The 17,958-nt window shown below is 36.6% G+C and overlaps 1 protein-coding gene across 10 annotated transcripts in view; it reads right to left on the bottom strand.

Moving 5' to 3' along the window:
- Positions 1–17,958, bottom strand: part of LOC129740678 (serine/arginine repetitive matrix protein 1) — a 182,506-nt gene that overhangs the window by 70,200 nt on the left and 94,348 nt on the right. For all 10 annotated transcript variants that reach the window (XM_055732431.1, XM_055732433.1, XM_055732430.1 and 7 more), the window contains one exon: positions 8,308–8,454. In XM_055732431.1, the coding sequence (XP_055588406.1) occupies positions 8,308–8,454 (147 nt within the window). The remainder of the gene's footprint in view (positions 1–8,307; positions 8,455–17,958) is intronic.

The following is a 17,958-nucleotide window of genomic DNA, read 5'->3' on the forward strand; positions in this document are numbered from 1 at the left end:
TCGTGAGGAGCCATGAAATGCAAGCCAGTATATATTTGCTACTTACCTTGCCGGTTATAAATATGATTTACTTTGCGCCAAATGAAATTCGGTCTGTGGTTCAACCACTTTTTTCAAAATACATTTTTCGAAAAGTTCTTACAAATCAACATGCGTTAAATTATACAAATCACCTTCATATTTCGATATATATAAGTTGCTTTATTTTCCTTTTTTTTTGTGCATACTTCATACTCATCAAGTTAGTTCAAATATTGTTACTCAGATTTAGAAGAGTCGGAACAGATCAATCTTGGAAATACTTAACCAAGCTTGTCCATTAGCATTGAATAAAAGCAAAACCTTTTCCTCCTGCTACCCGAAAATATGCTTTTTGTGCAAGATACAAATCAGAATTTACTGTTCATTCTGAACCATCATAAGTACTATTCACATTCATAATGATCGCCTCGAGCTAAGCGTCAAACAATTTCGAGCTCGTCCCGAGCTAATTCACTGTTTATGATGGTGCTCGTCCCGAGCTAAAACTCTTCTTATCTAAGCTCGCCCCGAGCTTAAAATCGTATTGCTTGTGCTCGTCCCGAGCTAAAACACATATCAGAATTTCTGCTCGTCCCGAGCTAAGTGTCAAACAAAATCGTGCTCGTCCCGAGCTAATTAACTATTCATGGTGGTGCTCGTCCCGAGCTAGAAAATCTTCTTATTTATGCTCGTCTAGAGCCTGTTCGACACCTGTACCTGTTCGACACGAGCTAATATTTTTCTAGCTCACGCGTCATCAGCATGACCAAAACACTAACAAACACAGTTGTGTTCCTTCTCTATCGCCAATCCTTCCCAGTCAGCGCACGCCAGCGCGCACAAATGAACGAAAAAAAAACATCAAACACATGAGCGCTAGCGCTCCACAAACTTGAATGTACACAACACAACGTAAGGCGGAAAATTACTTGGTATAACACTTTTCCCCCATAAATATCACTTTGCTGCTGCACGTCAGGTGATTCCTTGGAAGTCGAAACCATTTCTAGTTGGATTTGTTTTGCTAACAAACAAGAGCAAAACCTGTCACGGTCGTCAATGTGCAAAATGGCCATTCGCAAGGAATCACCCAACATGCAACACGAGACTTATCTGCTGAAAGGTTGACTACTGAATGGCACAGCAAGAGAAGTAAACACACACAACCGCACGGCAACTATCGGGAGAGAGCAGCGACTAAGCTGTCAGTGCTGTCTCTCATACACTAGATAGACGCCTACCACACACCGGGTAGCTTAGCTTAACATTTCGTTGAATTCCATGCATTCAAAAATTATTCTCAAAACAAAGTGTTGAATTTTTTTCGAATACACTCCTTAGATACAGTTTCAGTATCCATGTAACGTCACATTTTGTTCCATTTGTCTGAAAAGTTTTCGAGACTAAAGTGAGGGTCTCAAATTATTTGTATGAAAACAACATCTTACATATTATATGGTCTCTTCTGACTAATAAGACCCCTATTTATGCTAAAAAAAACTTGTATGAAAGTTCTCCTTTCTTCATTCGATCAACATCTGCTGGAAAAAGGTAGGGATCCCATTTTTTTCGCAATCAAAATTTCATATTCCTGGTTTCCACAATGCAAGGCAGAAAGATTTGAAACATGCATAGAACTATAGCTGGTATTTAAATACCTTCTCATGTCAAATTCGATTCTATTTGCTTAATTACTTCTTCAGTTATACCAACAAAATTGTACTGGAGCTGAGTACTCCCTGTAAGGATAGTGGTGTTTTTTTAAATAATCATAAAACCATTTCTCGTACCCAAATGATTTCCCATTACGTATTTGGTTCCATTTGAAAGATTCGTTCTTGGTTTATGCAAAACAATTGTATGGGAGCCTCTCTCTTCCCTAACTTTATCTCCTATTAAAGGAGGCTCCTTTTCAAATAAGCATAGGGTAAATGATCTTGAGCGGAACCAATTGGCTCAATTCGACGCAACTCGGAACATTTCATCAAGCGGTATGGCTTTGGGTTATATCCCAACAAATAATGTTTCAGTTCAGCAGATAGATCTTGGTTTCTGCTTTCTAATGATGATTTTTAGAATATTTTAGAGTGAATCCTTATAACTCTAGAGCTGTTTTACTGAAGTAAGAATTCTGATCTTGAGCGGAACCACGCTGATCTTGAGCGGAACCAAAATACGATCTTGAGCGGAACCATTTTCTCCTGTCAACATCTTTAATAGCTCTTATTCCTTATACTTGTGTAACTGTGAAAACTTCAATTAAATTTCATCTTTGAAGATTTTAAAGTTCAAAAATTAATGTTTTTACGTGAAAAAAAGAAACTTAGCGTTCCAAAGCTGTTCTCAAAATATCCGTTCAAATTTATTTCTTGCTTAAAAAAAAGTCAAAATTAGTAATAAAAAAGAAGATACTTTAAATTACAGATTTGGCAAAAAAACGGTACATTGCTCTAAATCAATGTTTTTGAGAAAAAACTCTTATTTTTTAATCCTTATTCCCTTAATTCCTTTAACTTTATTGGAAATTCATGATAATTTGTGTCGTTTTTATATTTTAGTTGGGAAAAATCAGTTTACGTAGAAAATCTTTTCATACTTTTTTAATTCAAAGTAAGAAACCTTAATTTTATATTGACCAACAGAATTATAGTTATGGAAATCCATTCGCAATTAAAAAATTCTGTGAAATCTGTAAATATTTCAAAATATCGTGTTCTGTGACACAGATTCTGTGATATAAATTTCCTCAAAATTTTGTAAAATAACAGATTTCACTGTTATTTCGGCAACCTTGCTGTAAGCAACTTATTCGTAGAATAAAGTTCAAAATAAATTCCAGTTTCTCATGAATCTCGTTGACATTTATTTATATTCAAAATTTATTGAAACATTAATTATTTATCTCAATTGATAAAACAATTATTTCTCAAACCAATTTCCAGTTCGAGTTCAAGTGTAAAGTCAAACACAAGGAAATCTGAAAGGTTTTCAATACCAGGCCACCAATTGAATCGTGAAGTACTATACAATAGCTAATCCGGTGTGCTTTGCTACACTTTGTAAAACTAAAATGATGTGTGTAAAAAAAAAATTTGAATTTTTGTTTCTTAGATAGTATATCGTTTTCAGTTGGAATGTGAACATCTGAAACAATCTCTTTAAAAGAAAACTACTTCATAAAGTACGAATAAGAATGGCAATGAAGATTGATTCTTATTCTGAAATAATGATTTAACTTTATTGGCTTCATTAGTTCTCGAATTATGACAAAAATTATGTATGAAAGCCTTTCTCCTCCTCCTCGTCGTCCCTCTGAAAGAAAAATTCAAAAACACATTTTTTGAACCCCAAAAAATTAAACTTTTTGTGTACCTAGTTTGGTACGCTGCGACGCCAATTAATTAGTTTTTGTTATATTCGAACTTAATTTTACATTTTGATAGAATAAGAAATATACAAATGTGCTGCATACATTCAGGGGTATAAACTGCGTGTGAGACATTAGGCATAAGGCAGCGCACCTAGCGGTTTATTTCGGAAGCTAGTAGTTCCGCTCAAGATCGAAGATGGTTCCACTCAAGATCATATTTTACTTTTAAAAACTAAGCTGTTAATTGATATTCTGATGGAAAACTTGCTACAAAACCCCGAATAATGCTTTTTTATGAGTTTTTCAACCATTTTAATCATTGAGAATTAGTTTACAACGGTCAAGAGTGACATAAATTGACGTTCAAAGTCAGCGTAAATTGATGAAAATTGCAGCAAAAATGTGTATGTTTTTAAATCTTCTAATAACATTATTTGAGTAAATTAATTTTAGCAAAAATGTCAATGCTTGTATGAAAAGATCTTAAAAAAGTGTTTTTTCAACAGTTTGGTTCATAAACAATCTCTGCCTAGAACTTAGAAAAAGTAAATGGTTCCGCTCAAGATCAGATTTTGACTAGTTCCGCTCAAGATCATTTACCCTATAATAAGCATGCCTTTCCATGCCACATTTGGTTCCATTTCCTCGATGAGCTCTGAATTTATGCAAACAATTGTAAAGGAGCCTCTCTCTCTTCTTTCTATCACCCCACTGGAAGGACGCAGTAATACTGTATATTCATAGAAACATTACTTCCTATCAAATACCCTCTCATACTAAATATTGTTCCATTTGCTGGATAAGTTTTCGAGTAATGTCAAAATTTGTATGGGAGCTCCCCTTAAAATTTCCACACTGGATGAACAGAGGGTCTCTAAATATCATAGAAACCTTCTTGGTATTCAAATACCTTCCCATACCAAATTTGATTGATTAATTTTCCAGTTAAGCTCAAAATGGTAAAACAGCCCCCTCCTCCTTTCTTTTTGCTTAAATGGAAGGAGGAAGGGGCATCAAAAATTCTTAGAACTATTTATCGTATACAAATACCCCTTCAAGTCAAATTTGGTTCCATTTGCTCGAATGGTTCTCAAGTTATGCAATGAAAAATGTATGGAAGCCCCCCTCCTCCCTTCCTAAATCTCCACAGGAAAAAGGAAGGGGTCAAACATAATCATAGAATCATTTCTCGTTTTTCAATACCCTTCTATGCCAAATTTGGTACCATTTGCTTGAATGGTTCGCAAGTTATGCAAACATTTCTTTTTTTTTTTTATTTGGAGACCCCTGCCCCCTTCTTGTAAGAGGAAGGGGTCTCAAACTGTAATAGGAACCTTCCCCGGCCTCAGAAGCACCCATCTACCAAGATAAAAGCAATTCGGTTCAGTAGTTTCCGAGTCTATAGGGAACAGACCGACAGACATACAGACAGAAATCCATTTTTATATACATAGATAGACCGGTTTTGTCCAACCCGAGTACGTGCTGAAATAATTCTGGCAACCTTAGATATCCTTAAGTATCCGTTAAGTAAGAACGTTATGTGTCGTGTCCTGTAATACGTCGTGTGTTATGTGTATAACCTTAGATATGTTCTACATGGTTTTTATAGACAAATGAAGCGCAATCGTAAGGACAACGCCAGTTATTAGAAAGCTTGTAAATGCCGGTCCGGCATAGAATCTTATTCCGATCATTCCACCTTCAAGGAAGTTCATTATTGGAGTAGAGTCTGATTTTTGGGTGTAGCCAAAAATTTAGTTTCATATAAAGAAATTTGATTTCTTACAAAATAATGTTTATTTGAAACGAAGGATCTCGACGTTTGCCTATACCCGATTTTCAGGATTGGCGAAAAATATCTTCACGAGCTTAAAGAGACACCTCTAAATCCAATCCGATTAAGCAAAAATTCCACACAGGTCAGCATTTTGGACTGATTGAAAAATTTATACGGACCGTTTAGGGAATTTAACATGACTATTCATGCTGCCCCTTTTTTTTTTCCTTGTAGGGGAGAGCCCACTGCGACCAGTAGTTGATCTATTGTGGTAATTACCCCGCGTTAATATATGCTATCAGGCTCACCTGCACTATGGGTTGAAGTGACAGTTGATTGCTGACTAAGCATTTTATCCCAATCGGGTATGATATCAAAGATGTATGATATAACCTTCTTAGGGCTGATATGCAACCATATTTCTTGTGCGCTTAATAACTTTGCCCCAAGTACACGCTCTCTCCTATTAAGAAGGGCGCAGCAGTTGCATAGAAGATGCTCTGCAGTTTCTTTTTCGAGCCCGCAGAACCGGCAGTCATCGTTTTGAATAATGTTTATCCGTTTGAGATGTTGTTTTGTTGGACAATGTCCGGTCAAGAGACCTGTGTAAGTACTTAACTCATGCTTACTTAGGTTCAACATGTTTTTGGAGAGTCGTGCGCTTGGTTCAATGAATCTTTTTGCCTGAGCTGCTCCCTCTGCTGTTCTCCAATTGGAGACAATAGTGGTGCTTTCCCAGTTCTTGAGTTCCATATTCAAGGCACTCCTCGATACTCCACAGAAAGGTTCAGGTCCAATTAACAGGCCCTGAGATCCTTCCCTAGCTAGCTGGTCTGCTTCTTCGTTCCCTAGGATACCGCAGTGGCCTGGAACCCAGAATAAAAATACTCTGTTCCGTATGGCCAGGTTTCTTAGTGCAACAATACACTCCCATACTAGCTTGGAGTAACATGTAAACGTACTTAGTGTCCGGAGAGCGGCCTGGCTGTCAGAGAATATATAGATATTTGTGTATCTGTATCCTCTTTTCAAACAGGCTAAAGTGCATTCTAGAATTGCTTGAACTTCTGCTTGGAATACTGTTGGCCAGTTTCCCATCGGAATTGAGATCCTGAGTCTAGGTCCGAACACCCCTGCCCCAGGTTCTATTATCCATTTTTGATCCATCAGTAAAGAATTTTATCGATCTGGAAGGAACCGCAGGTCCACCTGACTCCCACACGTCCCTATCGTTGATAGTTACATTGTATGGTATGTCTAGATTGAAAACGGGTTCCATCCAGTCATCGTTCTTTACAATAAGTGAGTTTATTTTAAATATCTTCAGGATTTTTAGGTGTCCTGTAAGATCCCCCTCATAGAGAGTTTTGTTTTTGGAGAGTCTCAAGGCACTACGTTCTGCCTCTAACTCAATAAATTGATGTAGTGGCAGGATATTTAGTAGTGCATTCAGAGCCTCGTTTGATGTGCTTCGCATAGCGCCAGTTATAGCTAGGGTTGCTATTCTTTGAAGCTTCGCTAGTTTCTTCCGGGCCGTAGCTTGCACAGTTTTGGTCCACCACACTAAAGAAGCATACGAGATTTTGGGTCTTATTATAGCTGTAAATATCCAATGGATAATTTTCGGCCTTAGTCCCCATTTTTTCCCTACTCCTTTGAGGCAAACCCATAGAGCTATTGTAGCCTTGGCTATTACATGCTCTATCTGCGGATTCCATGATAGCTTTGAATCTAGTATGATGCCTAAATATTTCACCTGTGATTCGAAGTTTAGCACTTCCCCGTCTAATGTTAGTGGTTTTAGTGCAGTTTTTCGTCTCCTAGTGAATGCTATCACAGTAGTTTTGGAAGGGTTAATGTTCAGTCCCTCTACCCTGCACCAGAATAGTGCGTAGTTAAGTGCAGATTGCATTCTGTTTGACAACACATTCTCATATTTACCCCGAACTATTATTACTACGTCGTCTGCAAAGCCAATAACTTCGAAACCCATAGATACAAGTTTGTTTAGGAGGTCGTCCACGATCAATGACCACAACAACGGTGATAGAACCCCACCTTGGGGACATCCCTTTGTTGGAGTGGCTTTGATTGTAAGTCCTCCCAAACTTGCATAGATGGTTCTATTTATAAGCATGCTACTAGTCCAGTTAACAATTGCCGAGTGGCATCCTCGTCTTTTCATAGCTATTTCGATTGAACTGTGAGATGCGTTGTCGAATGCCCCTTCAATGTCTAGAAAAGAAGCGAGTGCTATTTCTTTTGCCTCCAGGGTCTTTTCTAGTTTTTGTGTTAAAGTATGTAAGGCCGTGACCGTTGACATACCTTTTTTGTAAGCAAACTGAAAATTGTTCAGCTTACTTGAGCTAAGATACTGCGATTTAATGTGCTCGTCAAGTATCTTCTCCATTATTTTCAAGATAATGGATGTCAAACTGATAGGTCTGAATGCCTTTGGTTGGGTTTTATCTTTTTTCCCTGGTTTTGGGATGAAGATAACGCGCACCTTTCTCCACTGTGTGGGAATATGACAAAGTGTCATACTGGCTACGAACATCTCAACGAACGAACATGCTGCCCCTTACACACGACATATAATAAGAGCGTTCAGTAGAAAATGGTTAATTTTGAACTTATGAAAGCTTAAAAAATAATCATATGATAATCGTTCTAGAAACGGTACATAGAAACGTTGTTATACTTTCAAGGTTTAAAATTATTTGTATATTTTGATATCTGAAGCCGTCATTTATCTACATTTTTTAAAGAATAAATCTGTGAAACATCCAAACCGAAAAAAAACTATATAACATCAAAAGCATTAGTGGCTTTTAAGCCACCAACAGAAAAAAAAGAAACTAGCGCATCCAGTGCTCTCATGGTTTTCGTAACGCTGTACAAAATAATACATAATCCAGACAAATTCTACTAGTATGTTTGGAAGTTCGAAACGATGTTGCAAACAATGTTCATGTGTTTTAAACAGACAAGTGATTGTGGGTGTTTTTCATGCTTAAATCGTATGGGAAACATCATAAATCATCATTCGGCATAGCCCGTTCGGGTTGCAACTTTGGAGATTGGGGAAAGGAGAATTGGGAAATTGAATTTCAAGCTACAGCTAGCGATCCGTTACCTGTTCCTTCGCCTTGCCCTCGACCGGGACCGGCTCGTGGTGGACGGTTCCATTGGCCAGTCCAGTTCCGGTCGGAAGTCGTCCATTGGCGACACCTGGCGGTCCCTCGGATTTACTGCGCCTAGACGGTGTGCCACGTTCGCCCGACTGAAAAGACGTGTGAAAGACAGGAAAAAGTAGAGCAAAATGTCGCGAGTCTATCGTTTTCAGTTTCGGTTTAACTTCGGAGCAAAGTTTTTTTTTTCTGGTGCTGTGGTGACATTTTCCCTCTGTGATGTGTAATGGAGTTGTAAAGTTGTGTTCAAATGTATGTATATGATACGCTATCATGCTCTAGTAATCGTGTGAGGTAAAGTTATATGACTTGAATATTCGTTGATCGTACGGTTCCAACATCCCAGAGCACCCTAGACAGGCAGACAAAAAAGAGAAGGGAAGTCAATTGAATTTCGACATGTTCCGTTCGAATCAAAGAGTCGGTAAACATCTCCCTTCAAATATGGCATTACCATTTGGCAGGATTTCAAAATCGATTATCTCTACGTCGTCGTCGTCGTCGTCGAGGCCATTTGCCATCATGTTGTTACCGGGACGGTTGAGAGATGCCCTGGCTGGCAGAAGAAAAAGTCAGGGAATAAAGATGAGGCTCACGGTGCCATCCATCAAAATGATGGAATCGGTTGGGAAAAACTGTCGCCGGTTGAAATAAAATCGATCTGGCACGGTTCAGGGTAGTACAAAAAAAAACAAGTTGACTACCAAGAACTACTAGCAAAGGTACATATCCGTGTGCTTGCCAAAATGGATGTCTGATCTAGGGCTGGCAATCTGGCTGACAGAAGTTTTTTCCTGTTCTGCTCTATGTCTCTACTTCCTGAACCCCTCGAGGAGGTCCAGGTTTGTAACCGGATCCTGTCTACAGCATGTCAAAGCGGTTGGATCAATGTTATGTCAGCCGCAGCTTGACAGCTATCAGTGTTTGGTTTTACTATTTGTTTTATTTCTGCTAGTTGAGATTCTATTTACTACAAACTGAGTTTTCCATGAATAAAAAAAATAAAGTCAGTATCCTTTACGTGGCGACCGTAAAAAATTTATTAATAGAGCTCAATGATATTAATTCATTATCACAAAAATAATTGATGGCTTTAACCTTCCAGCCTTCAATTGTTATTGTGATAATATAAAATATTCAGATGACTGAGGAAGAGGTTGAATATCCCGGAAAAAAGGAAAAAAGAAGCTAACAGTTACTGATTAGGGGTTTAAGATCTTAATATTGTATAAATGACTGATAATCGCAAAGAAAGGCAAAACCTTACAGCAAAAACAAGCTTTCGGAAGCTGTATATAACATTGTTCACAAAAAAAGATTGCGTGGTAATCAGTGTTCGGCACAAAAACGCTAATCCGCTAATCGCTAGTTAGTCCGATAACTTTTTGTTAGCGGTTTAATTTTGCCGCTAAATTTTGATTGAGCTAGCGAATTAAAAAGTTCCGCTATTTTTTGGTTCCGCTAAATGAAGAACGCTAACTTCCATTTCCTTGTTTCAAATTCACAAATTATAACTGATAGAACTTAGAGATGATAGAGACTTTTTGTCATTTGACAAGTAAAGGAGACATCGGACATCATCCCTACACCAATATGCGTTCAAAGTGAAAATGGTCACTTCGAATGGTCTCAGGGCAGAAGTGCTTCATACAGATTAACTTTTTTTCTCTTTAAGTACTTCTTTTCTCAACATCCTCAGACAAACAATTCAAAAAATATTGTTAAAACGTATTAAACTATTTTAAACATCATTTATATAATTCAAAGCTAGAAGGTCAATTTTTAGATACTGTTTTTTGCTTGCAAAAGTAGAGTAAACGACCTACTTGATCAATATTTTACATGACTTTAGCATGGTCGTCCACATGCGGTGATTTTTGAAATGTGCTTTTTGGTTAATCGATGGATTTTCAAAAGCTTTTCCAAATTTCTAAGTTTTTTTAGATCTCAGATTACTATCTCACACGGCAAGTCTCGAATAATAAATGCTGTAAAATCCGCTTTTTACAACTTTTTTTTAAATGGATGAGATATTCACATTTTACAAAGCAGTTTTTACAAGTATTTCAAATCAGGTAAAATAAAAATAAGATAGTATCACCATAGAATGAATTTGCATATTTATTTCATTTAGTTTTTTAGATACACGTTTGGCAATGCTCCTATCATGAGAATTTTGCATTATTATTTTGAAAGTTTTAAAAAAAAGTGAAACCTGATTCTAGATTTTTAAACAGACTGGGCTCAAAAAACAATCTGCACTATGTTTGCAAAGTATTTGAGCAAACGAATTCAGATGCAACCATAATCCATGCTGTTGCCATCCTGTTTACGTTATTGTTTATCAACAGTTAGCGATAAGCGATTAGCGCTTTAAGCTTGAATCGATAAATTTTTCCGCTCATTTAGCGGTTTTAATTAGCGATCGCTAAATTTGAATGAGTTAGCGATTTAATTAGCGCCGCTAATTTTTCAATTAGCGATGCCGAACACTGGTGGTAATGGACGACGAAACCAGAACCCTACGCCAAGACAGACTTCAGACAGCTTCAGGGACTAGTGTATTACACAGCAACCGGACCGGGAAAGGTGGCAGACATTTTCAAGCATATTAAACTATCAAAGTTTGCTAGAAAATATCTCGTTAGGCAAGCTATCTGTAACACTGACATAAAAAGCGACATTTTCGTTGAAGCCGGGACCGTCAACCAGGAAATTTACGTGAATGTCTCCAAAAGCGTTGGCTGCCTTTCCTGGAGGATTGTATCCCATTTACCCGAAAACCATTGCCCAGAATGATTTTTTCCCAGAATGACAAATACCCAAAATCAAACCCCAGAATGAACCATTTCCCAGAAAAAAATTCCCCAGAATGCACCATTTACCAGAAATTTTGTTCCCAGAATGGACCATTTCCCAGATTTTTTTTCCCCAGAATGGAACATTTCCCAGAATGGCACAAATCCCAGATTTTTTCCTCTTGTATTTTTATTTGTTTTTTTTTTCTAATGAATTCTTGTAAATTTCATATGATTCGAAATTCATTTTTTCAAAATGATTTTTTTAAATGAAACAACAACTTTGAAATTTTCCAACTAAATTTATTTAAGAACCAATATTGTGCTTTGTTTATGGTTTATGGAACTTTAATTGATTCAATGCTTACCATGGTCCTTTAAAAAACCGTTTTGGTATCCGACTCCTCACGCTGCGCGTTCGAACTTGAAAGGCGTTTTGTCCTTCACGCTGTCGCGTGGCGGACAGGGCTAAGGGATCACCCCTAGCTTTCACGCAGACCTAGGAAGCCCCGGCAGACCTAGACCAATGTAATGGGGCCGCCGCTTCCGACGGCGGGTCAGCGGCCACCTCGGATTTGGGAGCTTCGGCGGCTTTGTGCCGCCTCAACCCCTTCATCCTCGTTGGTTGCGGCTTTGCCGCAAAAGAATTAAGTTATGAAACCCCATTTTTTTGTAACAATTCCTTTTTTTTCATTAATTTCTAGTAGGGATAAATGTTTTAAATTTTCTGGGAAATGGTTCTTCTGGCGAAAAAAATTCTGGTAAATGGTTCATTCTGGTGAAAAAATTTCTGGGAAATGGTACATTCTGGCGAAAATTTTTCTGGGGAATGGTTCGTCTGGGGAAAAAAATTCTGGGGAATGGTTCTTTCTGGCGATTGGAATTCTGGGGATTTTTCATTCTGGGCAATGGTTTTCGGGTAAATGGAGTACAACCTTCCTGAAGAATCATGACTTGTCTGTTCTGTTTTGGCCGGGTTTGGCATCCTGCCATTATGAAAAAAAACCCCCTATTAATTCCCCTATATGTTCGGTCTTCCAAATTTTGAACCAGATGAGACGTATCATGTGTGAATTTTTTTCGAGAAATCCAATGAAGGCTGCTTGAGCCACCGCAATCTTCGAAAAATGGAGTTATGACCGTATTATCCTCAATTCCTCTACAGTTTTCAAATAGTTAAGAAAACACATGTTCGGACTTGAAAAATTTTAACCAAATAAATGGAACGTATTTCGTGTGTTTTTTTTTTCTGAGAAATCTAATGAAGGCTGTTTGAGCCACTGCACGCTTCAAAAAAATTGAGTTTTGGCTTTTTTTTACCCTCAATTCCCCTACATTTTCCAATTGTTTAAGAAAAAAGCATTCCCAGACTTGAAAATTTTGAACCAAATAAAACTTATCTTATGTGATTTTTTTCCGAGGAATCCAACGAATCCTGTTTGAGCACGGATTGGAAACTGGAGTTCTGGCCGTTTTACCCTCAATTTTCCAACATTTATCAATTAGTTTAGGAAAAGTACGGACTTAACTCAGTTCGTAGCTCGTGCGGAGTCTGAAATTATGTCCAATCGTTTATTTTGGAAATTTTCACTAAAGAAAAGTACTTTTACAAGGATTTGTTTTGAGTAAGAGGGATGATAGTGAAATTCTTCGCGATTTATACACTTTATTCCCCATTGTGCATTGGGGCTTGTGATATAGCTCAGTTAGTAAGTAAGGTGCTTCCTGAGCCGATGTCCGTGAGTACGAGCCTAAGAGTAAACATCGATCACAGTTGTACCGGATAAGTTTTTAAATGACTGTCCGCCAACTGCACCGTTGATAAAAGTCGCGAATTACATGTTCAAACGACGATAATCGAAACAAAAGTCGAGTTTTTCGAGGATTGAGATATACGGTAGAATGGAGATACTTGATTCCTTTTTCTTATTTTCATCACATCTTTTTGGAATTTAAATGCTGATTGCCATCTCCTGCATTTTCTAACAGCTTTCATGATTTCAAGTATATGTGCTGTGATAGTAAGATCGATACATGAACCCGTAGATGAACTAGAAGCGTTTTCGTGGGACTAAAAAATAGTGATATTTTGAAAGTTAAAGGAGACTTGATCCTTTATTAGAGTGTAGGTAATAATTTGTATGTCTTATTTTCTCTCTCTTCAATATTTTATGATGCTTCATTTTCCTTACTCGTACTTACTTCCTCCTCCGTACTTACTGTGTTGTCTCGTTTATTAAAATTTTCATTCATCATATTTTATATAATCCTCTCTTTTTTTACTCTTACTTCTTTGATTTTTCCTTTTTTTCAATTATGTGATGTTATTTTTTCTCCCTCCTTCTTTAAACATTTATTTTCTATATAATTGATAGCTTTATTGCTTTCAATCAGTTTCTTTCTTTTTCACCATTCTTTTTTTCAGTTTTGATTTTCTGTTTTCCCTTTTTCTATTATCATTTCTATTTTATTTTCCATTCTGTAGCTGTAATTGTTTCTTTTTCCTATTTCCACTTCATTATATAAAGTTTAGACCTAATTTCTCCGATCCTACTTTTCATTCATCTTTTTCCTTTCTCTTTGTCCAGGATCTTTTTCAAATCTTCACTTCTCGTTCTTCATTCCACAATTTATTGATCTGATCTGATTTGTATTTCGGTTTTTTGGTAATTCATGATTTTTCCTCATTTACCGCTTTTTATTTTAAATTTTTCACTTTCACTCAATATTTTGTTTGCTCATTTTCCATACTTGTATTTGGATGTTTTTCTTGTCTTGCTTCTATTTTATATTTCCTCTTTTTTATCTTGTCTACTCTGATCTATTATTTTCCTTTTTACATTTTTCATCCTTTTTCATTTTATTTTTTTAATCTTTACTATTTTTATTGTCTTACAGAATACATTGCTTTTTATACTCTTTTTACGTTATTTATTCCTATTATTTTAATCTTTACTTTTATGATGTAATTTTACTTTCTTTCTTTTTCTTTGTCCATTTACTGCTCATTTTTTTTATTCACTTTCAATTAAGCTCTATTTTTAAATATCTAAATTTTTCTTCTATCTTCGTTTTACATTTTAATTTTTTTTTATTTTTTCATTGCAAACTACCTTTAAGTTAATTCATTTTAAAAATATTTTCTTCTTTATTCTCCATATCCTAAAATTCAATTTCTTTTCTTTTTTCATTATATCATTTTTCTATCTCCTTTCTTTCTTGTCCTCCATTTTTGTTTCTTGATTTTGTTCTACATATTTTTTTCTACTATCCATTGTCTCTTCTTAAGTCTTCATTTTTCGTCCTCCATTTTACAGAATTTCTTTTTTTTCGGTTTAAAAGTTTATTCTTCAAATCTTGCATTTCACGATCTCCACTATCTCTTGGTACTGCCTCTCAGAGGTTTGTACCTCCTATCACTTGGTACTGCCCTTCTCAGTGGTTTGTACCTTCAATCTGACACTGCTCTTCTTAGGGGTTTGTGCTTTTCATTCTTTTGATACTGCCCCTCTCAGGGGTTTTAATATATGTACCTACTCACCAACTAAATGTTTGAAAATCAAGTAAACTTTTTTAAGGTTTTGCCCTATATAGCAACCAAACAACACCAAACTGCCTTAAAATCTCTCACCTCTTTCCTTTGTAGTTTACGAAACATTAATGGAGCGGATCGGAAAACAACACTGTCTTATATGATCCGTCGCACTCCTCTAACATCTTCTGCATCACCCATTAAAATTCGTTTTTCCTTCACAGTTTTTGATTTAAAACAAGATTGTCGATTTTCACTACATTCCGCCATTTTCTTCCACTAAACTTTTTTTTCGCACGAAAAATAACGCGATACGTCGCTTACGAAATTAGTCTGTTAACTGATTTGTCGTTTCCTTTTGGTTCCCGTCTAACTCTATTCTCCTTAAACTTTACACAGTCTTTCTCTCAAATTGGAACAAACGCTCTCGAACACCAAAATCTCCTAAGTACATGGACGGGAATTTACCCTCTCACATGAAAGGGTTGGCAACAAGGGATTGAAATCAAGAGAGAATTCTGGAATGGTAATGATCTAAATTCCACAAATGCTTCACAAATTGCAACAATTTGCAACAATTAGCACTTTTTCACTCTCTCTGAGCACTGGTTTCTCTCATTTGAACTCAAACCTTCTAATTTTCTCTAACAAATTACCACAAATTCAACATTTCGTTGCAACATTTGTGTGATCATTGACGAATATTCTCCCTTCATTACAGTTCCCCGGTTGGCAGTCTTCGAGTTGTTCATTTTTGGTCATTTTTGATATTTTATCTCATATTATTCCCTATATAGAAGAGACTCAATCTTAATCAGGGTGCCCAAAGCCTTGGCAAAAATCATGCAAAATTTAAGGAAAAAATTCCATTGACTTTTTTGGCCATACTAGTTTTTATTTCACAGTTTATAAGTAGTTATCAGACAAAAATAATTCTAAAAGTTTATCTACTACCCTACAAACATTGCATATAAGTGAACCCATGGCAAACATGTTGGAAATTTTTTTCTTAAGGCAATTAGGAGTTTACTGTTGTTTTGAAAATATGGCATAACGAAGTTCATATTCTACTCAAACGATTGACATATTAGAATAAATATATTGTTATTATGACTTTTTCTTGTAGGAAACATTTAAAAGTGATAACAAAAGATCTTCAAGTCATATGTTGATATTTTTTTCAAACAAAGTGCAATAACTCAAAAAAATTTTTTTTTAAATATCTAGTTTGTTGTCTAATTTAAGACGTTTCGGCTTCTCAGTCAGTTGAAAATATGATTAAAAACAGCACATTTACTCAATGTCCAACGTTTCGGCCATGATATTGGCCATCATCAGGGAAAATAGAGTGTGTACTGTTTGTGTCTGTTAGATTTTTAATGGCTGGGTTGATGTTGGATTTTTCTCGAACCAGAACAAATAGTAATTTTAACACTGGATTAATCTGATCTAACAACTTTTTGTGCCTTTTTCAAAATGTCTGTCTCCTAGCGATCACTTCTTGATAACTACGTTTTAGTTATCTATTAGTTATCAAGAAGTGATCGCTAGGAGATAGACATTATAAAAAAGACACAAAAAGTGGTTAGATCAGATTAATCCAGTGTTAAAATTACTATTTGTTCTGGTTCGAGAAAAATCCAACATCAACCCAGCCATTAAAAATCTAACAGACACAAACAGTACACACTCTATTTTCCCTGATGATGGCCAATATCATGGCCGAAACGTTGGACATTGAGTAAATGTGCTGTTTTTAATCATATTTTCAACTGACTGAGAAGCCGAAACGTCCTAAATTAGACTACATTCACCAGTCGCAGATCCATCAACTTACTCAAGTTTGTTGTTTTGTTCTATTTGGCAAATTTTTCTAGAACATTTGATCTATGTAAGACATTCCAGTTTCGAGATATAGCAAAGGAATCAAGTGTCCTCATTCTCCCCTACAGGTTAAAAAATATCAATTATTAGTGGATCAAGGCATGAGGTAATTTTGTGTTTGTGTGTTTAAATAAAGACATTGAGTATGTCGACGATACAGAGTATGTATGATGATGCGTTGCCTGAAAAGTTAAAATTTTCTTTTAAAAAAAACTTTTAAAACAGTTCCATTTGATTTAACTCTTGCTAAACGGTGTATCGAAAGCATTTGTGCCGGAATCAAAACCATGAGATTAGTTTGTGAGCTTACACTTAACAGTTTTGATGAAAAAAATATAGAACACTAAACAAAAGCAGTGAAAACTTATCCGACAGACAATATATATGATAGAAAGCGATTTATTTGTTGAATCAACTGCTAGTGCTTGATAGAGTGCGATGATTAAAGTTGTAAATGTAGCATTTTAACAATTCGCTGGTATGTACAGTTATTTTGGGAACAATCATCTGAAAGAATGAAAATTCCCGAAGAAGAAAGCGGGTACGTATAAGCAAAAGTGTCTGCTGCGCAATTGGATGATTCTTCCAAACATTTTCATTCAGAAAACTGCACTACTAAAAGAAAACCCAAAGACATCAATCGATTAGGATTCAAAAATACCTCTCTAAACCACCGTGGTAGACCAAATTTGGTGACGAGATTGGTTGTCATTGAACTTCGACTTATTTAAACTTCCTGGGTTTTGCGAATCGGTAATTTTTATCAGTCTGATCCTATAATTATTTCTACCGGAGGATCCAAAATAGGCCGAAACCGTAAGGCCCAACAACTTCCCTCAATTCGCAAATTTGAGATGAATCATCCAATAGGATGAAAATCCCTGAAAAAAAAATCACAAATTGAGAATGCGGAACAGCTTCGCATGCCTTGCCCTCAATAATGCCATCCTGAACGCATCAGCTGGCTGCTCCTCTGTGGAGATGTGTCGTAAAGATAAATAGTTGACGGCTTCTCACGATCTCTTTGCATACACACGTCCAGATGCTTCATCCGCTGATGGGTCTACGCCTCCTCCGGATATTGGATGTAAGGGATGTTGTACGCCATTAACGTGGAGGAGAGCTAACCACAAACCTTCCTTAACCGCATGGCAAAGGGCACCTATCTCGGCTTAGGTCGACGGCAGACTGACCGTCTGCTGACGTTTCGTTGACCATGTAATAAGATTCCTCAAAATCATGTTTTGATAGCCCGATACAGGATGGTTTGCTAAATCTGCATCTGCACATTCAGTAACTGAAAACACATCTAAGCGGTTGGGCCTGCTGATCCAGATCACACTGTGGGTAACAGTGTGGTTGTTGAAGATCACAGCGAGAGC

The sequence above is a fragment of the Uranotaenia lowii genome, chromosome 1, assembly GCF_029784155.1.
Source record: "Uranotaenia lowii strain MFRU-FL chromosome 1, ASM2978415v1, whole genome shotgun sequence".
In the NCBI taxonomy this organism is placed as follows: domain Eukaryota; kingdom Metazoa; phylum Arthropoda; class Insecta; order Diptera; family Culicidae; genus Uranotaenia; species Uranotaenia lowii.